Genomic DNA, 19,992 nt, shown 5'->3' with positions numbered 1-19,992 from the left:
ATCTTGTGAAATTCAGTTATGTATATTCACAAAGAGCAGTAAATGTCAGAGCAGCAGGAGCCCAGATCGACTGATCGCAGTCTGTACACTAAGAAAATCTAATATAAATCACTGTTATGTGTGCAGAGAATCTGCATCGGGCAGTGTTTCATAGTCATGACTTAAATCCATTTGCATTGGAAAATATATTTAAAAAGGATGATAATTTTTCACTACAAAAGTTCATGGATGAGTTGAAGGTATTACTGTTATACATGACCTGTATTTTTACATAGATGAAAATAGAACCTTCCCAAATTTAGGATTTTTTTTTTTTTACATGGTTACATTGGGCACTGATTATACTGGCGTTGGTGTATGTCGTATGTGATCAGCTATTGAACATGTGCATTTTATTCTATTAAGCCTGGTGAGCAGTTTTGTTCTGCTCTGTTTTTGCTTGTTTGATGTTTTTGTTTACATTTCAAAAGTGGAATTATTAAAAGAAATGTAAAAATACAGTTAAATAAAAAATATTTCCATTTAACACTGTTTTCATAAAGCTGCTAAACACAATGTTTGAGAACATGAATGTAATAAATTTTTGACATTGTGTTTTAGAACTGTAATCTTCTACAATCTTTCTCATTACTTTTACCATATTAACATTCAGATTTAGGACTTGATATTGCTTTATCCCCTTAGCAGTCCTATTAGTCCCCTAAACCATCCAATGTCCCGTGGGCGGTACGTCCGACTGCTAACAGTTTAAATGCACTATATGGATTCAAATATGGGGCCAACTAAACATTGCTGCAGGAGCTGCTCATCCATGGAAATACATGCCACAAAACTCCCAGTACGCATTTGTTCTGTCAGCATTAATGCTAGACGAGGATTGAAACTCTTCTTGATTACGTAGAGCATTAGCAACCTTCATGCACTATGCGCCGCTCAGGTCACACACTTTGTTCTCAATGTGAATCTCTCATCACGTTTTGACACTATGCTGTGAATGTGAAGCTCTTTCTTTGCATACAGTGTGACTTTAAATCAGCCAATCAAATACAGTCTTGCCCCTGAAGACACTATGAACAGAAAGATTCTTTCCATTCAAGTCACGGATTTGAACATGATGATATCTCCACCATCTGTTTTCTATTTGATGCTTTTGTTCTTTGGGGAAATGGGTGAGTTGTGTTTTTTCCTCAGTAACGTTTATCTTTTAGAGATCAAGGTCACTGTCAGTGATGTTCCTACGTGTTTCTAAATCAGTTGTCTTTGCTTTTTTCCTTCTATCATTTCAGCTCAGAAGAGTCATCAACTCTCATCTGTTCGTCAAGACAGAGTTTTTATATCCACTAATGTCGGGGAGAGTGTAACTTTGCAGTGTTTCTATGAAGGTGAAGTGGTAGCAAGGTTTTACTGGTATAAGCAAACCCTAGGCGAGAAGCCAAGACTCATTTCTAGCTTCTATTCGTATGATAAAAATGGCACTTTCTATGATGAATGTGAGAACAATCCACGCTTCACACTGTCTACTGAAAAAGCTCAAAACCATTTGATGATCACAGATGTGCAGGTTTCGGACTCAGCTACCTATTTCTGCGCGAGTAGCTTTTCGGTAAGTTTTGAATTTGCAGAAGGAATCACTGTGAGTGTTAAAGGTTCAGGTTTGAACAGCCGGCCTTTAATTCAGCAGTCTGCATCTAAGACCATCCAACCAGGAGGCTCTGTGACTCTGAACTGTACAGTACACACTGGGACCTGTGATGAAGAACACCGTGTTTACTGGTTCAGAGACTCAGAAGAGTCTCATTCAGGACTCATTTACAGCCATGGAGGCAGGAATGATGAGTGTGAGAGGAAACCAAAGACACACACAAACACCTGTGTGTACAGCCTGCCAATGAAGAACCTGGATGTTTCTCATGCTGGGATCTACTACTGTGCTGTTGCCTCGTGTGGATACATGCTTTTTGGAAACGGGACCAAGCTGGACTTTGAGGGTAAGTACAGTTAAGAAAAGTTTTTACTCCCACTTTGAAGTCAATATTTTAACAAAGTTGAAAACTCCGTAATGTCTCCTGCTGTTTGAATATGTAGACAAGCTGGACTCTCTTCTCTTGGCGTATGTCTTACATGGAGCAGTCGCATTCAATACAATCCTGATTGTATTTCTAATTTCCTCAATGAGTTTGAAGAAGATAAAACACTGTCTCTGCACAGGTAACTTGTGCTGTAATGTATGCATATATACAAGATGCATATACACTGAATTTCATGTTACTTTGACATCAAATCTATTCTTTGGCTTTCCAGAATCTCACAGAAGATTTTCAGATCTCACCATGACAAATGAAACGGTAATGTCTTCTTGGATTGATGGGAAATTGTGTTGTTGTTTTTTCCCCACTAACCACATTTGTGATTTTCATCTTTTCTTTACCAGGGCTACGAAAGTGTTTTAAGGGCGAACAAGATCAACAACACAGGAAGACAGGAGGATGACACCTGGAGTGAATGTGTTTACTTCAGTGTAAATTAGTAAAACTAATGTTTCATCTGTATTTAACAGAACAAGAGATCATGCTTTCTCATTTTAAAGTATATCATGGTAAAGTTTTCAAACATCTGTGATGACTGTAGAGTTTTGCATCAAAAAATTATTAAACAAACCTTTCAAAAAAAATGAACACAAGTGGATTTCTGATATACACTCACTTGTCAGTTGGAGACAGCTTTTTGCCTTCAGAGCTGCCTTTAACCTTACATGCTGTTTATATTCTAGGCCTTCACAAGACTCATAAATGTATACAACAGATTTTGAGCTACAGATCAATTAAAATGTATAAATACCCTGTCTGACATGAATAAATGTATGATTAATCCTAGTGTGTGGTGACTTTTACAGAAAGCTAAGCATGACGATTACAGCCGAACCACCACTGACCGCTTTCATGAGCTCAGAAACACAGACCTGGATTTTGAGTTTATTAAAATATATAAATAACAACAAAATCAGCTGAATGAAATGGTTTGAACAGTGTGTGATGGATAAAATCTACAGGGGACAAAATAAAAAATTAAGCTTGTTAAACACATTACATTCAGACATTCTCATAGATGCTAATCTAACGTGTCTGTTTTATTAAACTGGACACAGTCAGACCAGCCATCCCCTCTCCATCACGCTCAGCTTCCTTTGCAAACATACTAAAGGAGGTACTAACAACTTTTTTACCCTCCAGCTTCTTTACATCAGACATGTTGGCCAAGGTGATTGGCAAGAAGAAACTCATCTGTTATGATGATGCCTCAGTTGCTAATGCTAATGCAACACAAAGCACAGATCATGGATCGAAAAACACTGGAAAAAGAGCCATTCCCAGCTTGCCTAGCATGCTGGTGTCCCATCAGTTTACCTTGAATGACAAGCGGTTTGTGCACAATGAACATGCACAAACCACAAGAAAAAAGCTGCTGACCTCAGTCATTACAGTCAATTTTGAATGTATCACTATGAATATAGCGGAGATTTCATCAACAAATCTGACTATGGACAAATGATGGTAGAAATGTAAAAGATTGACAGGAGAGGAGCTGTATGACAGCGCTGCCTGAGATGAAAGGTGAAAGGTGAAAGACTGATTTTCTTTGGTACTGTTAATTTATGCCCATTTTTAGAGAAAAACATTTATGTTCAAACAATTTCATGTTCTGTTTTTTCATAAGATATAAAAACATAACAACCATAATGGTTTAATTATATTTTACCTAAAGTTGGAGAGAACATTCTAGAAATGCTGTGATTTATTAAACAAAACCTTTTTAACTACCATCTATAATAACCAATATCAGTTCAACATAGTGATGTTCGATTCGTGAACGAATCGTTCAATACTCGAGAATCACTTTACTGACTCGTGAATCATGATTCACAAGCCCAACTGACTCACTGACTCATCCCTGTTTCGGTTAGCAAACTAATTCGCATAGTAGAAATATATCTAGCTTATAATTAAAATTGTGGGGGGGAACAACAGCCAGTTTCTTAACAAAAGCATTTCTGCTCTGAACTGGAAGAAAAAACCCTGAGTAGAAGCTCACATCAAGAAAATAGCTCCTCGGTTCACAGTAGCATCGCTCTGCTAACATGCTAACAGCACATTTGAGCTACTCACCTTGTCACTACCCGATCCGTACCGGAAACCCGATCGGTACCCCGCATGCGCAAATCTTACGTCACTTCCTCTCTTTGCCAACATTGCGACATTCAATATATTTGAATGATACGGTTAGCGCCCAGTTAGCTCCTAGCATTTCTCAACAGCTCTGCCTCCTTTTCGACTGCCCGGGACATTTAAACAATGGACACCTCCGTATACAAACAAATTCATGCTTTTCTCCTCAACAGAGAGCGTCCCCCGATTGAACAACAGCGCCGTAAAATAAGAAGAATGGCGCCTAATTACAGACTTAATAATATTGACTTAGCAATGTGTCACGTGAAGATTCATCAGCCGGATTAAGTGTTTACTGACAATTGACAGTGATAGCGGACATCATCATCACTATTCCAGTCAATCCTCTCCACACAGACAAGCATAAACACACTCGACTATCACTAAATCAAATTTAACACACGTTTGTAATGACGCCAATTCAGTTTACAATAGGGTTCATTCGCTCGGTCAGCAGGTGGCAGTATCCTCGTACACTGGGGAGTAAACTGCCATTAAACGAACAGAAGAAGAAGAAAACATCTGCACATGCGCGGTACGGATCGGGTAGACCCGATTTGTACGGTCCGACTTTACACATGCGCAGTAAGGATCGGGAGAGTCCTGATCCGTAACTTTCTTTTTATTTTTCGTTTTTGTCTACATTGTACTGAAATGCTTCATTATTGCAAACATTTTAAGATATACTTTTATTCTTAACATCTTAACAGATACTCTGACCCATAACTATCGTAAAACGCTACGACCGGAAGTAGAAACCTTTCGCGCATGCGGGGTACCGATCGGGTTTCCGGTACGGATCGGGTAGTGACAACCCCCTCCTTCCTGTGTTGAATCGTAAGCGTAAGCAAATCACTCAGGACTCGCTCACCCCCTCCCCTCCTGTGCTGAATCGTAAGCGTAAGCGAATCACTCAGGACTCGCTCACCCCCTCCCTCCTGTGCTGAATCATAGAGCGAACGAATCACTCACTCACTCACCCCCTCCCTCCTGGCTCACAGCTTCTTCTTCTTCTTGGTTGGCAACCAATGTTAAGGCGCATTACCGCCCCCTGGCTCACAGCTCAGTGGACATTTAGATGAGAAAATATATATTTAACACATTTAAGGAAAATACTAATAAAATAAAAATAAACAAAATAAATGTTTATTAAGCAATTTTGATAGGAAATTGCTTAATTTTAGAAATGTTTTTGCTCTTTTTTGCTCTATAAAATAGTTGTTTTTTTTTTAGAATCATTCATCTTAGCAGTGGGATTTACATGAAAAGAGAAACAAATTAAGTTTGAGTGAAAATGTAAATTTTTTGCACTCTCTGGTCAACTGACTCAGTGAATCAAATGACTCAAAAAACCCGATTCACTTTGGTGAGTGACTCATTAAAACTCGATTCAGTAAAAAGAATCAAATTTACCATCACTAGTACATTAGTTAGAGAAAACAAAATTTTGCTTATTGTTATCTAGTCTGTGCATTTAAAACAGCTGTGGGAAATCTGTGTTTGGGATTTGCAAATACTTCCCACATCATTATTACTATTATTATCATTGTTGTTGTTGTTCACAATTAAGTGTAGTCCATTAATAATAGCTATAGCCAATACCTACAAACAGAATGGCATTTGGCTGGGAAGTAAACTCCAGATATTGGCTTCCATTAACATTCTCACCACAACTGAAAGACTGTAGCTATGCTGTCATCTCAGATATAAAGATGAAGGCTTGGGTGGCTCTCTGAGGGACCAGAGTGAGATGAGGATGAGGAAGAAGAAGAGCACATAAATGTAAAGCACACAGAATAGAAGCTGACTGACTCACAGAAGGTGGGCCAAAAAAATATTGGACTACAGTAATAATGTCAGTATCGAATAAGAAGAACAGACTAACATCCAAATATCCACGAATTGCTGCAGTGTAACAATCCCACCAATAACCAGTGACTGCACGAAGATCAGTAAAGCACACTGCAATGAAACTGACAGACTCATCGAAGGTGGGATAGAAAGTGATTGGGCTGGGATTTGCAACAGTCCCAGTATTGTTGTCTGACATTTTACTTCTTTTTCACCGACTAACAGACCATTCATACTTCAAAGCGACTGGCTCAATTGTGTGCTGTGTGTCTCTATTCAGATTTTCAAAATTTTGTACTGTCTATTGGCTTAATGGCAGATTTGACACACTCTGTTCTCTCTTGTATGTTGATAGTTGTGAGTTCAAATGCAGCATAAAACATCTTTCACCATGCTGTCTTTCTTTTTGTGTGTTATGTTGTGTATTACATATCAACACAGTTTTTAGAAATCTTTTTTTTCTCCTTATAATCTAAAGCACAAACTGTCATTTCCCCCATGTACACAATTATTTCATGCTGCAAAGGGACAGCTTTACTACAACAAGGTAAATGACCCTGAACAGTGAAGGCGACTACACTTTGAATACAAATCAAAGGTGGCATCAAGAGAGGCTGAAGTCAAACAGAGTTGTAAGGAGAAAAAGTAATAGAATGAATTCCTCTGTGATTTAGTTGAAAAGGAATTATGCTAAAATGAATGTTCATGTGAGAATGTGCTAAAGACAAATCTAATTGAAGTAGTGATGAAAAAAGGGATGAAATGATTTTCAAGTTTAAACTTTGTTTTAAAACATGTATGTGGGGAAATAGAGAGAGAATGATAGGGTTTGGCTGGACACTGGAAGATTTCATGTAAACAACGTGATTGTCTGTCTAGATAAGGGGGAGAGGTGTGTGGGCTCTTGACAGAGCATACATTAAAGCACCCATAGACATTCTTGAACGGTTCCCTGGGCCTTCTGTAAGATGAGCAGTTGGAAATTCCAGCAGAGATGCCAGTGGGATCATTCGCTGCCCAGATGGTGGATTTCCAAATTGGACTTTGGCTCTGCTCATCATCATCATTGGTGTTTTGGATTGTATTTCTGAGAAGAATTTGTACTTTCATTGCTTACATGGTGGATTGCAGCTTCCCAAGCTTCTCACAGCCTTTCCCAACTATGTGAAGATTTGGGATCCCACTGTATTCCTGAAGGGCTAAATATCCACAAAGTCCTGCTTTCCTGTTAGATTATTTGTTTAACATTGAACGATGTGCTCTCTAGTGCTCTCTCCTCCAAGCTTGCTCCAAGTAAAAGTAAAAATGTGAATCTTATGAATCCTACACCAGCCCTTTAAAAATAACAGTCCCATGGCCATACAAATCCAGGCCTCTAAAATCAGCCCACAAATTCCAAGGACCACGACTGAGAGGGGAGTTCCTGCTAACGGGTGTGGCTTATCAGATGAAACAGGGAAGACACACCTGGACTTCTAGGCAGTGAGAACTGGGCGAGTCCTCTCACCCACACCAGTTCCATCTGAACTCTGCATTGCCTTGGCTAGTACTCATAGGGTCAGAGGATGGGATGCTTTAAACAGAGAGCCGACACAGGCATGTTGCATTGGGGTGCTGGTTCTGCAGATCTACACTACACTGTAAAAAAAAAAATCCTAGAAAAACAGTAATATTCCGGCAGCTGGGGCGCCAAAATAATACCAGAAAATAACAGAAAATAACTTTCTCATAAAAATACGGTTATTTTCAGTAATGACAATACAGTTTGTTGCCCTAATTTTACATGGGATTTTGCCTTTTTCAAGTGCTTTTAAACATTAAATTAGGAACAATTTAATGTGATCAAACAATGAAATTACCTATAAACAAGGTCAATGAATGTGGCAATATGAATAATAATACTTAAATGTACAGAAATATACAGTTAACAGTTGGTTTAAATAATAATGGATTGCATGCCCTGGGACAGAGGCGAGGCTCTATCACGCCATCGGCCCCTCTGGCCATCACCAGTAGGTCTAGTAGTGTCTTGACCAGGGACACAACGACCGAGAGGGTCCGAGCCGGGGCTCGAACCAGCAACCTTCTGATTACAAGATGAACTGCCAACTCTTGAGCCACGATCGCCCTAAATAACAATAATTATTATTATTATTTGATGTAAAAAAAGTTACAATCATGTAATCATCAGTTAGAATCATGTTATATATTTTTCCATAGCATTTCATTTGAATTTAACACTTCAATCTCTGAAATAACGGACAAATATTTGTGAAATTATGATACATTCGTGAATGTATTTTAACAATCTAAATATGCATATGTACAGACAAATACGTTTAAAAAACAAGAAAATTGTTTTTTGATTTTATGTTAATTTACATTTGAAATGTAAAATCACAGTTTCTTTATGTAATTTTAATGATATTCTAAAAAAACAGTACAAAACTGTAAAATACACAGTAAAATACTTTCATATTTTTATATTATATATATTTTTTACAGTGTAGTAAATAGCACAAAGAAAAAACCACTGGATCATACAGTGACATTTCCCAAATGGCACTTTTTCAGTTCCTCGTTCTAATTTCTTTCTTTGACTCATCTCCTAACATCTAGCAGTACTATACTCACTGTTTTAGAGAAATGTCAATTAATATAATATTTGACAAATGCATCAAAGATCGGAAAAAAAACATTGATAAAATTGGTCATCATGAATAACTGTGGATAAATATGATTTATATTGCTGGAACCAGTATGGATTTATTTTTAACCCTGTTAAAAATAAGCTGGTTTTAAGATACACAAAATATTGCAAGTTAAAGTGTGAAATATTTTGCATTTTTCAAGGAAATGAATAACTGAAAAAAATTCTAAATCTCTTAAATGCATTTAAAAATAACCTTCAGTTTACTTATGAATAGAATAAAGAAACTGTACACTTCCTTGATATGTAGGTTACATGTAAGAGTGGCGAACTGATCACTTTCGTATATAGTAAAGATGGTGATAGAAATACATTATTTTTAGCCACTAGTGCAAATCCAAAGTCACTTCAGACATGCTTATCTGAAAGTTTCCTTATGCTCTTATTTGATCCAAGGTGTTTTTTGTTTAATATGCATTTTTTCCCCAATGAACCTCCTGTCTTGATTTGAACTAGTTACAAAAAAATGTCAATAACAACATGTAAGAACATGCACACAGAAAAGGGTAAAGATTATAAGTTCAGGCAGTGGCGAAGGAAATTGGTACTGCCAGCAGTGTCCTTCACCACTGAGCTATTTGTTGTACAAACAACACTTCTTTGAGGGTAAGTACAGTTAAGAAAAGTTTTTACTCCCACTTTGAAGTCAATATTTTAACAAAGTTGAAAACTCCGTAATGTCTCCTGCTGTTTGAATATGTAGACAAGCTGGACTCTCTTCTCTTGGCGTATGTCTTACATGGAGCAGTCGCATTCAATACAATCCTGATTGTATTTCTAATTTCCTCAATGAGTTTGAAGAAGATAAAACACTGTCTCTGCACAGGTAACTTGTGCTGTAATGTATGCATATATACAAGATGCATATACACTGAATTTCATGTTACTTTGACATCAAATCTATTCTTTGGCTTTCCAGAATCTCACAGAAGATTTTCAGATCTCACCATGACAAATGAAACGGTAATGTCTTCTTGGATTGATGGGAAATTTTGTTGTTGTTTTTTCCCCACTAACCACATTTGTGATTTTCATCTTTTCTTTACCAGGGCTACGAAAGTGTTTTAAGGGCGAACAAGATCAACAACACAGGAAGACAGGAGGATGACACCTGGAGTGAATGTGTTTACTTCAGTGTAAATTAGTAAAACTAATGTTTCATCTGTATTTAACAGAACAAGAGATCATGCTTTCTCATTTTAAAGTATATCATGGTAAAGTTTTCAAACATCTGTGATGACTGTAGAGTTTTGCGTCAAAAAATTATTAAACAAACCTTTCAAAAAAAATGAACACAAGTGGATTTCTGATATACACTCACTTGTCAGTTGGAGACAGCTTTTTGCCTTCAGAGCTGCCTTTAACCTTACGTGCTGTTTATATTCTAGGCCTTCACAAGACTCATAAATGTATACAACAGATTTTGAGCTACAGATCAATTAAAATGTATAAATACCCTGTCTGACATGAATAAATGTATGATTAATCCTAGTGTGTGGTGACTTTTACAGAAAGCTAAGCATGGCGATTACAGCCGAACCACCACTGACCGCTTTCATGAGCTCAGAAACACAGACCTGGATTTTGAGTTTATTAAAATATATAAATAACAACAAAATCAGCTGAATGAAATGGTTTGAACAGTGTGTGATGGATAAAATCTACAGGGGACAAAATAAAAAATTAAGCTTGTTAAACACATTACATTCAGACATTCTCATAGATGCTAATCTAACATGTCTGTTTTATTAAACTGGACACAGTCAGACCAGCCATCCCCTCTCCATCACGCTCAGCTTCCTTTGCAAACATACTAAAGGAGGTACTAACAACTTTTTTACCCTCCAGCTTGTTTACATCAGACATGTTGGCCAAGGTGATTGGCAAGAAGAAACTCATCTGTTATGATGATGCCTCAGTTGCTAATGCTAATGCAACACAAAGCACAGATCATGGATCGAAAAACACTGGAAAAAGAGCCATTCCCAGCTTGCCTAGCATGCTGGTGTCCCATCAGTTTACCTTGAATGACAAGCGGTTTGTGCACAATGAACATGCACAAACCACAAGAAAAAAGCTGCTGACCTCAGTCATTACAGTCAATTTTGAATGTATCACTATGAATATAGCGGAGATTTCATCAACAAATCTGACTATGGACAAATGATGGTAGAAATGTAAAAGATTGACAGGAGAGGAGCTGTATGACAGCGCTGCCTGAGATGAAAGGTGAAAGACTGATTTTCTTTGGTACTTTTAATTTATGCCCATTTTTAGAGAAAAACATTTATGTTCAAACAATTTCATGTTCTGTTTTTTCATAAGATATAAAAACATAACAACCATAATGGTTTAATTATATTTTACCTAAAGTTGGAGAGAACATTCTAGAAATGCTGTGATTTATTAAACAAAACCTTTTTAACTACCATCTATAATAACCAATATCAGTTCAACATAGTGATGTTCGATTCGTGAACGAATCGTTCAATACTCGAGAATCACTTTACTGACTCGTGAATCATGATTCACAAGCCCAACTGACTCACTGACTCATCCCTGTTTCTGTTAGCAAACTAATTCGCTTAGTAGAAATATATCTAGCTTATAATTAAAATTGTGGGGGGGAACAACAGCCAGTTTCTTAACAAAAGCATTTCTGCTCTGAACTGGAAGAAAAAACCCTGAGTAGAAGCTCACATCAAGAAAATAGCTCCTCGGTTCACAGTAGCATCGCTCTGCTAACATGCTAACAGCACATTTGAGCTACTCACCTTGTCACTACCCGATCCGTACCGGAAACCCGATCGGTACCCCGCATGCGCAAATCTTACGTCACTTCCTCTCTTTGCCAACATTGCGACATTCAATATATTTGAATGATACGGTTAGCGCCCAGTTAGCTCCTAGCATTTCTCAACAGCTCTGCCTCCTTTTCGACTGCCCGGGACATTTAAACAATGGACACCTCCGTATACAAACAAATTCATGCTTTTCTCCTCAACAGAGAGCGTCCCCCGATTGAACAACAGCGCCGTAAAATAAGAAGAATGGCGCCTAATTACAGACTTAATAATATTGACTTAGCAATGTGTCACGTGAAGATTCATCAGCCAGATTAAGTGTTTACTGACAATTGACAGTGATAGCGGACATCATCATCACTATTCCAGTCAATCCTCTCCACACAGACAAGCATAAACACACTCGACTATCACTAAATCAAATTTAACACACGTTTGTAATGACGCCAATTCAGTTTACAATAGGGTTCATTCGCTCGGTCAGCAGGTGGCAGTATCCTCGTACACTGGGGAGTAAACTGCCATTAAACGAACAGAAGAAGAAGAAAACATCTGCACATGCGCGGTACGGATCGGGTAGACCCGATTTGTACGGTCCGACTTTACACATGCGCAGTAAGGATCGGAGAGTCCTGATCCGTAACTTTCTTTTTATTTTTCGTTTTTGTCTACATTGTACTGAAATGCTTCATTATTGCAAACATTTTAAGATATACTTGTTATTCTTAACATCTTAACAGATACTCTGACCCATAACTATCGTAAAACGCTACGACCGGAAGTAGAAACCTTTCGCGCATGCGGGGTACCGATCGGGTTTCCGGTACGGATCGGGTAGTGACAACCCCCTCCCTTCCTGTGTTGAATCGTAAGCGTAAGCAAATCACTCAGGACTCGCTCACCCCCTCCCTCCTGTGCTGAATCGTAAGCGTAAGCGAATCACTCAGGACTCGCTCACCCCCTCCCTCCTGTGCTGAATCATAGAGCGAACGAATCACTCACTCACTCACCCCCTCCCTCCTGGCTCACAGCTTCTTCTTCTTCTTGGTTGGCAACCAATGTTAAGGCGCATTACCGCCCCCTGGCTCACAGCTCAGTGGACATTTAGATGAGAAAATATATATTTAACACATTTAAGGAAAATACTAATAAAATAAAAATAAACAAAATAAATGTTTATTAAGCAATTTTGATAGGAAATTGCTTAATTTTAGAAATGTTTTTGCTCTTTTTTGCTCTATAAAATAGTTGTTTTTTTTTTAGAATCATTCATCTTAGCAGTGGGATTTACATGAAAAGAGAAACAAATTAAGTTTGAGTGAAAATGTAAATTTTTTGCACTCTCTGGTCAACTGACTCAGTGAATCAAATGACTCAAAAAACCCGATTCACTTTGGTGAGTGACTCATTAAAACTCGATTCAGTAAAAAGAATCAAATTTACCATCACTAGTAACATTAGTTAGAGAAAACAAAATGTTTGCTTATTGTTATCTAGTCTGTGCATTTAAAACAGCTGTGGGAAATCTGTGTTTGGGATTTGCAAATACTTCCCACATCATTATTACTATTATTATCATTGTTGTTGTTGTTCACAATTAAGTGTAGTCCATTAATAATAGCTATAGCCAATACCTACAAACAGAATGGCATTTGGCTGGGAAGTAAACTCCAGATGTTGGCTTCCATTAACATTCTCACCACAACTGAAAGACTGTAGCTATGCTGTCATCTCAGATATAAAGATGAAGGCTTGGGTGGCTCTCTGAGGGACCAGAGTGAGATGAGGATGAGGAAGAAGAAGAGCACATAAATGTAAAGCACACAGAATAGAAGCTGACTGACTCACAGAAGGTGGGCCAAAAAAATATTGGACTACAGTAATAATGTCAGTATCGAATAAGAAGAACAGACTAACATCCAAATATCCACGAATTGCTGCAGTGTAACAATCCCACCAATAACCAGTGACTGCACGAAGATCAGTAAAGCACACTGCAATGAAACTGACAGACTCATCGAAGGTGGGATAGAAAGTGATTGGGCTGGGATTTGCAACAGTCCCAGTATTGTTGTCTGACATTTTACTTCTTTTTCACCGACATTCATACTTCAAAGCGACTGGCTCAATTGTGTGCTGTGTGTCTCTATTCAGATTTTCAAAATTTTGTACTGTCTATTGGCTTAATGGCAGATTTGACACACTCTGTTCTCTCTTGTATGTTGATAGTTGTGAGTTCAAATGCAGCATAAAACATCTTTCACCATGCCGTCTTTCTTTTTGTGTGTTATGTTGTGTATTACATATCAACACAGTTTTTAGAAATCTTTTTTTCTCCTTATAATCTAAAGCACAAACTGTCATTTCCCCCATGTACACAATTATTTCATGCTGCAGAGGGACAGCTTTACTACAACAAGGTAAATGACCCTGAACAGTGAAGGCGACTACACTTTGAATACAAATCAAAGGTGGCATCAAGAGGCTGAAGTCAAACAGAGTTGTAAGGAGAAAAAGTAATAGAATGAATTCCTCTGTGATTTAGTTGAAAAGGAATTATGCTAAAATGAATGTTCATGTGAGAATGTGCTAAAGACAAATCTAATTGAAGTAGTGATGAAAAAAGGGATGAAACGATTTTCAAGTTTAAACTTTGTTTTAAAACATGTATGTGGGGAAGCATCTAAGACCATCCAACCAGGAGGCTCTGTGACTCTGAACTGTACAGTACACACTGGGACCTGTGATGAAGAACACAGTGTTTACTGGTTCAGAAACTCTGAAGAGTCTCATTCAGGACTCATTTACAGCCATGGAGGCAGGAATGATGAGTGTGAGAGGAAACCAAAGACACACACAAACACCTGTGTGTACAGCCTGCCAATGAAGAACCTGGATGTTTCTCATGCTGGGATCTACTACTGTGCTGTTGCCTCGTGTGGATACATGCTTTTTGGAAATGGGACCGAGCTGGATTTTGGGTGTGAGTAGAAGCTTAGCACACATTTCTTTTACTGATGAATAGTTCTGTTTACAATTAAAATGTTATTACAAATTGGAAAAGCTGCTAACATAATATCTTATTGTCATATTTGTTACTGCAGCTCAGGAGACTTTTCTTCTCTCTGTGTATTTCTTAATTGCTGCCTTGGCATTCACCACAATCCTGATCTTTATACTGGCTTTCTTAATTTATGGTACAAGCAGACGGCAGTGTACAGGTAAATGTTGCTGTTCATATATTGTTTATATAAAATTACCATCCAGTATGGTTGAAATATGATTCGTGTGTCTGTGTGTTTGTTTCAGGGTCTAATGCAAAATTTTCAGCTTCCTCTATAACAAACACAGAGGTAGAATAATACAATTCTAAATCATTTTGTTATTATGACAAATATCTGTCATTTTTAAAATTTTATAACATGTGCCATATTGTGATTTGTGGATTTATTTCATTATCAGAATTGTGAACCTGAAGAAACCCTTCATTATGCTGCTTTGAGGGTAAAAAAGACCAGCAGATCTACAAGAAAAAGAGAGAATCCAGAGGATAAATGTCTGTATTCTAGTATCAAATAATAAAACTTTACATGTTTACTTCTGTGTAATAGGGCTTAAGCGTAGCAGTATCATGTGTACTTTTGTCTCAAATATGACTAGTTTAAAAGTACATTGGTTGCTGTATTTCTCTTCTTTTTCTCATTTATTGCTAATATAAATTACAACTGAAACGTTGATTATAACATAGCAATATTTGCTGAATGTCCGAACATTAAATGCTTGTTTTCTTTTTTTATTCACAGAGTCTATATTTCCTAATTGACTGATAAATTATTGACATACTAAAACGGTATCATTTTAATATGAAATTTGTTATGTCAATATCCAGTATTTGCTACATACATAAATATATGTAACAAATACTCTTGGGCAAGATACTAATGCCAAGTTGCTCCCCAATGCATTCACTGAAGTATGAATGTGTGTGAATGTTAAATAGAAAGCATTTACATTGTGTAAATGTGTGAATAAGGCAAGTTGAGTAAAGTGCTTTGAGTGTTCAGTTAGAGTTGTATCAAGTTGTACAGAATATCATTACAGTTCATGTCAAAGACAAACAGTTTCTATTAAAGTGTCGATCTGAGCAACCAACATTAAGTTGTTGATTTCCACAAGTTTTATACTTATTTATAATAATAATGATAATATTTGTATAAGTATGAGTATAATAATATTTGACAAAAAAGTACTTAAGTATTTGGAGGTCTTGTTAGTTTTATCACTGATTTTGATCATTCTATTATAGATCGTAAAATTAAAATTAGAATAGAATAAATAAACGGTATACAAACACCACAGCTAACACATCTGAAGATGTTATTTTTGCAGAAGAACATTATGAAAAGTTCGAAATTGATTTTGAATAATTTGTGGAATTTGTGGCTTTATTTTAAAACTGACCTTACAGCTGGTTTTAAAATGTTAAATGATTATTATAAAACGACGACAGTCAGGGTTTATCATCTCATCCACATCTGCCTGACTATTAACCCGGCAGCTTCTCTTCTGCAATGCACGCCGTTCTGCCTCAGTCGACAGCTTCACCTCCTCGGCTCTTCTGCTCAGGCCTGAAACTGTCAAATTTTGATCATTCTGCTCTAGATTACCAAGTCCGACATCGTAATTAATATGTGATGGGAACACTACCACAAAGGTAACGGTTGACACAACAATATAAATGCTGCTCAGTCTGTGGCTTTTAGTCAGACTCTTGGAAACCCCGGGCGAGCATGTACTAAAAAAGTACCTGGTACACAGCAAAAACACTGTCAGATTTGATTTCAACACTATTAAAGTGTCTATATAGGTCCACACCAAAGAGTGTGAATTTAACTCTTTTTGGAGAGTTGGTATCTTAACTCAGATTTAGTGTTAAATACCAAATCTGTCTGGAGTTGATAATTTAACACTTATTAATGCTAACTAGGTGTTAAGAGTTTAGATATCAAGTCTCACAGAGTATTTTATTTTAACTACATAAGAGTTATCTTCTAATTAATTCTAAAAGGTTTAAATTTTACTCTTCTGAACTTTCAGAAATTCCTTGGGAAATACACATTTATTAAAAAGAGCCAATGTTTTTCTGAAAAACATTTATTTTGAACTGTGAACCGCAATTTTCAAACATTTCTAAAACATGGAACAGTGTACATGCTCTCATTGGAATATTGTTTATCAAAGGGTCTGACATAGGTGTGCTGGTCAATGCAAATAACAGCATGTTCATTACTCTTTTCTTCAATACAATATGCATGTCCTCCATTCATCACTTTGTGGAACTTTAACGTACTTCTGCTCGCCCCCATATTCCATCTTCGTAAGCATATCCTGTGTGGAGATGCAGTCAAAATTAGTTGTGCAGTAATTAATTGCAGCACAGTTTAAAAAAAAGGTTAAAAAAACCCTGTTTGCTCAGTTTTTGTGGGACGTTTTCAGGCTTCGAGTTGCGCCATAGTTCTATGCCAACATTTCACGATCTCAACATAGTTTTATGTGTATTGGACTGAATATTCATATATAAGCATTTTTTAACACTATCGTATTTGCCCCCAAACAATACATTTCAGCTAGCTAAAACATGCTATTATGCTATCACCGAGCAACGTGGCTGTACCTTTCACACAGCTTTGTCTCACAGCCTGCCCACCATCACCACAAATATGGGGTGATGGTGTCCTGACGCAGGACACCATTAATGCTCTTATCATTACAGGGAGAAGCCTGCTGCAGAAGGCAAAGTATGAGTTAGGCACGGGAAGAAAGACCAATAGGGAGGCCGAGTTTAAACCACGGCAGCGCCCCAACTTTTTTAAACTAATCCCAGGTGGTCAAAATAACCAACTATTTTATGTGAGTCAAAGAATAGAAGATAGATAGAGTTGAGTTTTAAATTAGTAATGACAGGACCACTTTAATGTTAGTGCCACACAGTGTCACATCTGAAACAAACAAGATGAGCGTCGTAGTTTTCTTTCTCTAAATGGAAACTGAAGCAAATCTTCAAAGAAAGCACGACCCATTTTACGTCCACAACGTTGCACAACCAAGGATGTCTGTGGTTTTTCATTTTTCAAGCGCTAAACATGACAGCGATGAGCATGTTTCCTTTACGGGACATTACACATATTCTGTGGTTGGCCGGACACATGAAATTTCCTCTTTGAAGAGCAGAAAAATTATTTTACCATAATGACACATTTAATATTTGTAGTTTATCTGATACGTGTGTGCGTAGGAATAATAGGTGAGTTCTAATTTTGCTGTTTTGAGATGTCATTTCTCAATTAGGTTTCAGATGTCCACTGCACTAAATATATATGCAACGAAAGAAATGTGTGTGCGTTGTCTTGTATCTTGTTTCAGCTCAGCCAGCTGAACCGCACTCATCTCTTCATCAAGAGACTGATTTTGTTTCTGCTGATGTTGGTGATGAAGTAACTCTGCACTGTTCTTACGAAGGTGAAGCTGCAAGACTTTACTGGTACAAACAAACTCTGGGACAAAAACCAAGGCTCATCTCTACCTACTACAGATATGAGGGAAATGGCATATTTTATAATGAATTCAAAAGTAATCCACGCTTTACGTTAGTTACTGGCATCAGTAAAAATCACTTGAAAATAACAGATCTGCGTGTCTCAGATTCAGCTACTTACTACTGCGCAACAAGCTTTACTTTTATTTTAGAGTTTACCAAAGAAACATATCTCAATGTAAAAGGTTCCAGTTTGGACATCCAGACTTTTGTCCTACAATCACTATCTGAGACCATCCAGCCAGGAGGCTCTGTGACTCTGAACTGTACAGTCCGCACTGGGACCTGTGATGAAGACCACAAGGTTTACTGGTTCAAAGACTCCGAAGAATCTCATCCAGGGCTCATATACACCCATGGAGGCAGGAATGATGAGTGCAAGAAGAAATCAGAGGCACAAGCACACACCTGTGTGTACAGCCTGCCAATGAAGAACTTGAATGTCTCTCATGTTGGGTCCTACTACTGCGCTGTTGCTTTATGTGGACGCTTACTGTTTGGTAATGGGACCAAGCTGAATGTTGAGGGTAAGTAATTTTGGGAAAGGTTCTATTATCTGAACAAGCAACTCACTATCATGTCAAAGTGTGTAAAGGCAGGCCAGTCCACCATGTAAATACATATTAACTGCTTATCTTAATGACCTTTTGCTTTGTAAAGCATTTCCCACTTTGCCTCTCCAAAGCATGAAATGGACATTCATGCAGAAGTTGTAGTAACTTGCACTAAGCTGCACTTACAGCGGAAAATAAAAATATTTTCTTTCCAGCCAACATAAAAATAATCATGGGAAAACCTTTAAACATATTGTTCAGACATTTACAAGTAAATACGTATTAGGTGCCTAGCTTAATGACCTTTTGCTTTATAACTTAACTGATTAAGACACAAATAAGGCTAGACAACGCTGTTATAATGCTGACATAAGGAGGGAGACAGCCTTTCTAACAGTACAGACAAATACGCTTATTATCCAGCACACTTTAAAATGGTAAATTTAAATGGTCGCATGTTATTAGGTAGAATTGTTTAACAATAAATACGTTTAAAAATGTCCATGCAGTATTGTTAATCTCTGTCCGCTACTTACAGCAGACATTGACCCATAATAAAAAAAATAGTGTCATCAGTATTACCAGACATGGTCGACATCTGTTTGTCTATGGCACAGTTTGTGTTGTATGAGGTGGGTGTATGAGTGGTTCAGTCCCTGGCTGCTTCAGTCTACATGTAACACACTAACCCCAAACTGCTCTCTGATGTGTCAATGAGTGAGTGTGTTACAGAAATTCGAAAACACTTAAACAGAAAAAAACGTGCTTGTCTGTATGAGGCATGTTGTATAGAGTGGTCCTGGAGAGTATAAAAGTGCTCTATAAGAATCACTCTGTTTAGTGGGCGATCGTGGCTCAAGAGTTGGAAGTTTGCTTTGTAATCATAAGGTTGCTGGTTCAAGCCCCGGCTTGGACAGTCTCGGTCTTTGCATCCTTGGGCAAGACACTTCACCCGTTGCCTTCTGGTGGTGGTTAGAGGGCCCGGTGGCGCCAGTGTCCGGCAGCCTCGCCTCTGTCAGCGTGCCCCAGGGTGGTTGTGGCTACAATGTAGCTTGCCATCACCAGTGTGTGAATGTGTGGATGACTGGTTGTGTAAAGTGCTTTGGGGTCCTTAGGGACTAGTAAAGCGCTATATAAATACAGGCCATTTACCATTTATGAACACAACTGTGTACTAACGTCCTGTCCCAGGATAAACACAGGCTCTGATAAATATCTGTCCTCTGTTGTCTAGAGTCGGTCACTATCTTTCTAG

The 19,992-nt window shown here is 37.7% G+C and overlaps 2 protein-coding genes and 1 long non-coding RNA gene across 5 annotated transcripts in view; all 3 read left to right on the top strand.

The window, feature by feature from the left end:
* Nucleotides 1–801: 801 nt before the first annotated feature.
* LOC121812883 (immunoglobulin kappa light chain-like) lies at nucleotides 802–15,780 on the top strand. Of its 3 annotated transcripts, XM_042216024.1 has the most exons (6): nucleotides 802–1,169; nucleotides 1,287–1,706; nucleotides 14,290–14,571; nucleotides 14,693–14,809; nucleotides 14,898–14,941; nucleotides 15,051–15,780. In XM_042216024.1, exons 1-6 carry the CDS (start codon nucleotides 1,070–1,072, stop codon nucleotides 15,165–15,167), a joined length of 1,080 nt encoding a protein of 359 aa, XP_042071958.1. In that variant the 5' UTR covers nucleotides 802–1,069; the 3' UTR covers nucleotides 15,168–15,780. The 3 variants fall into 3 exon arrangements, with proteins under 3 accessions (XP_042071958.1, XP_042071960.1, XP_042071959.1); XM_042216026.1 differs by lacking the exon at nucleotides 14,693–14,809 and having other exon boundaries at nucleotides 803–1,169; XM_042216025.1 differs by lacking the exons at nucleotides 14,290–14,571; nucleotides 14,693–14,809; nucleotides 14,898–14,941; nucleotides 15,051–15,780 and adding exons at nucleotides 2,086–2,208; nucleotides 2,302–2,345; nucleotides 2,432–3,552 and having other exon boundaries at nucleotides 811–1,169; nucleotides 1,287–1,988.
* On the top strand, nucleotides 9,389–10,439 carry LOC121812884. Its single transcript, XR_006053381.1, has 3 exons — nucleotides 9,389–9,610; nucleotides 9,704–9,747; nucleotides 9,834–10,439. It is a non-coding gene; the product is annotated as an uncharacterized LOC121812884 (long non-coding RNA).
* A 1,595-nt stretch (nucleotides 15,781–17,375) lies between the features above and the next one.
* The window catches only part of LOC106632559, a 3,544-nt gene continuing 927 nt past the window's right edge, over nucleotides 17,376–19,992 (top strand). The window contains exons 1-2 of the mRNA XM_014330609.2: nucleotides 17,376–17,892; nucleotides 18,012–18,710. Of these exons, the coding sequence (XP_014186095.2) occupies nucleotides 17,838–17,892; nucleotides 18,012–18,710 (754 nt within the window). The 5' untranslated portion in view covers nucleotides 17,376–17,837. The remainder of the gene's footprint in view (nucleotides 17,893–18,011; nucleotides 18,711–19,992) is intronic.

This window comes from Haplochromis burtoni, unplaced genomic scaffold (genome assembly GCF_018398535.1).
Source record: "Haplochromis burtoni strain Fernald_Lab_line unplaced genomic scaffold, NCSU_Asbu1 Contig_900, whole genome shotgun sequence".
NCBI classification, from domain to species: Eukaryota; Metazoa; Chordata; class Actinopteri; order Cichliformes; family Cichlidae; genus Haplochromis; species Haplochromis burtoni.
The sequence above is the reverse complement of the archived record's forward strand: the minus strand, read 5'-3'. Positions and strand labels throughout refer to the sequence as shown.

Coding starts and splice junctions, on each gene's coding strand:
- LOC121812883 (XM_042216024.1), top strand. CDS start 1,070: ATGAACAGAAAGATTCTTTCCATTCAAGTCACGGATTTGAACATGATG. Junction 1,707..14,289: donor ATCTAAGACCATCCAACCAG/GAGGCTCTGTGA, acceptor CCATCCAACCAG/GAGGCTCTGTGACTCTGAAC. Junction 14,810..14,897: donor AAGCAGACGGCAGTGTACAG/GTAAATGTTGCT, acceptor TGTTTGTTTCAG/GGTCTAATGCAAAATTTTCA.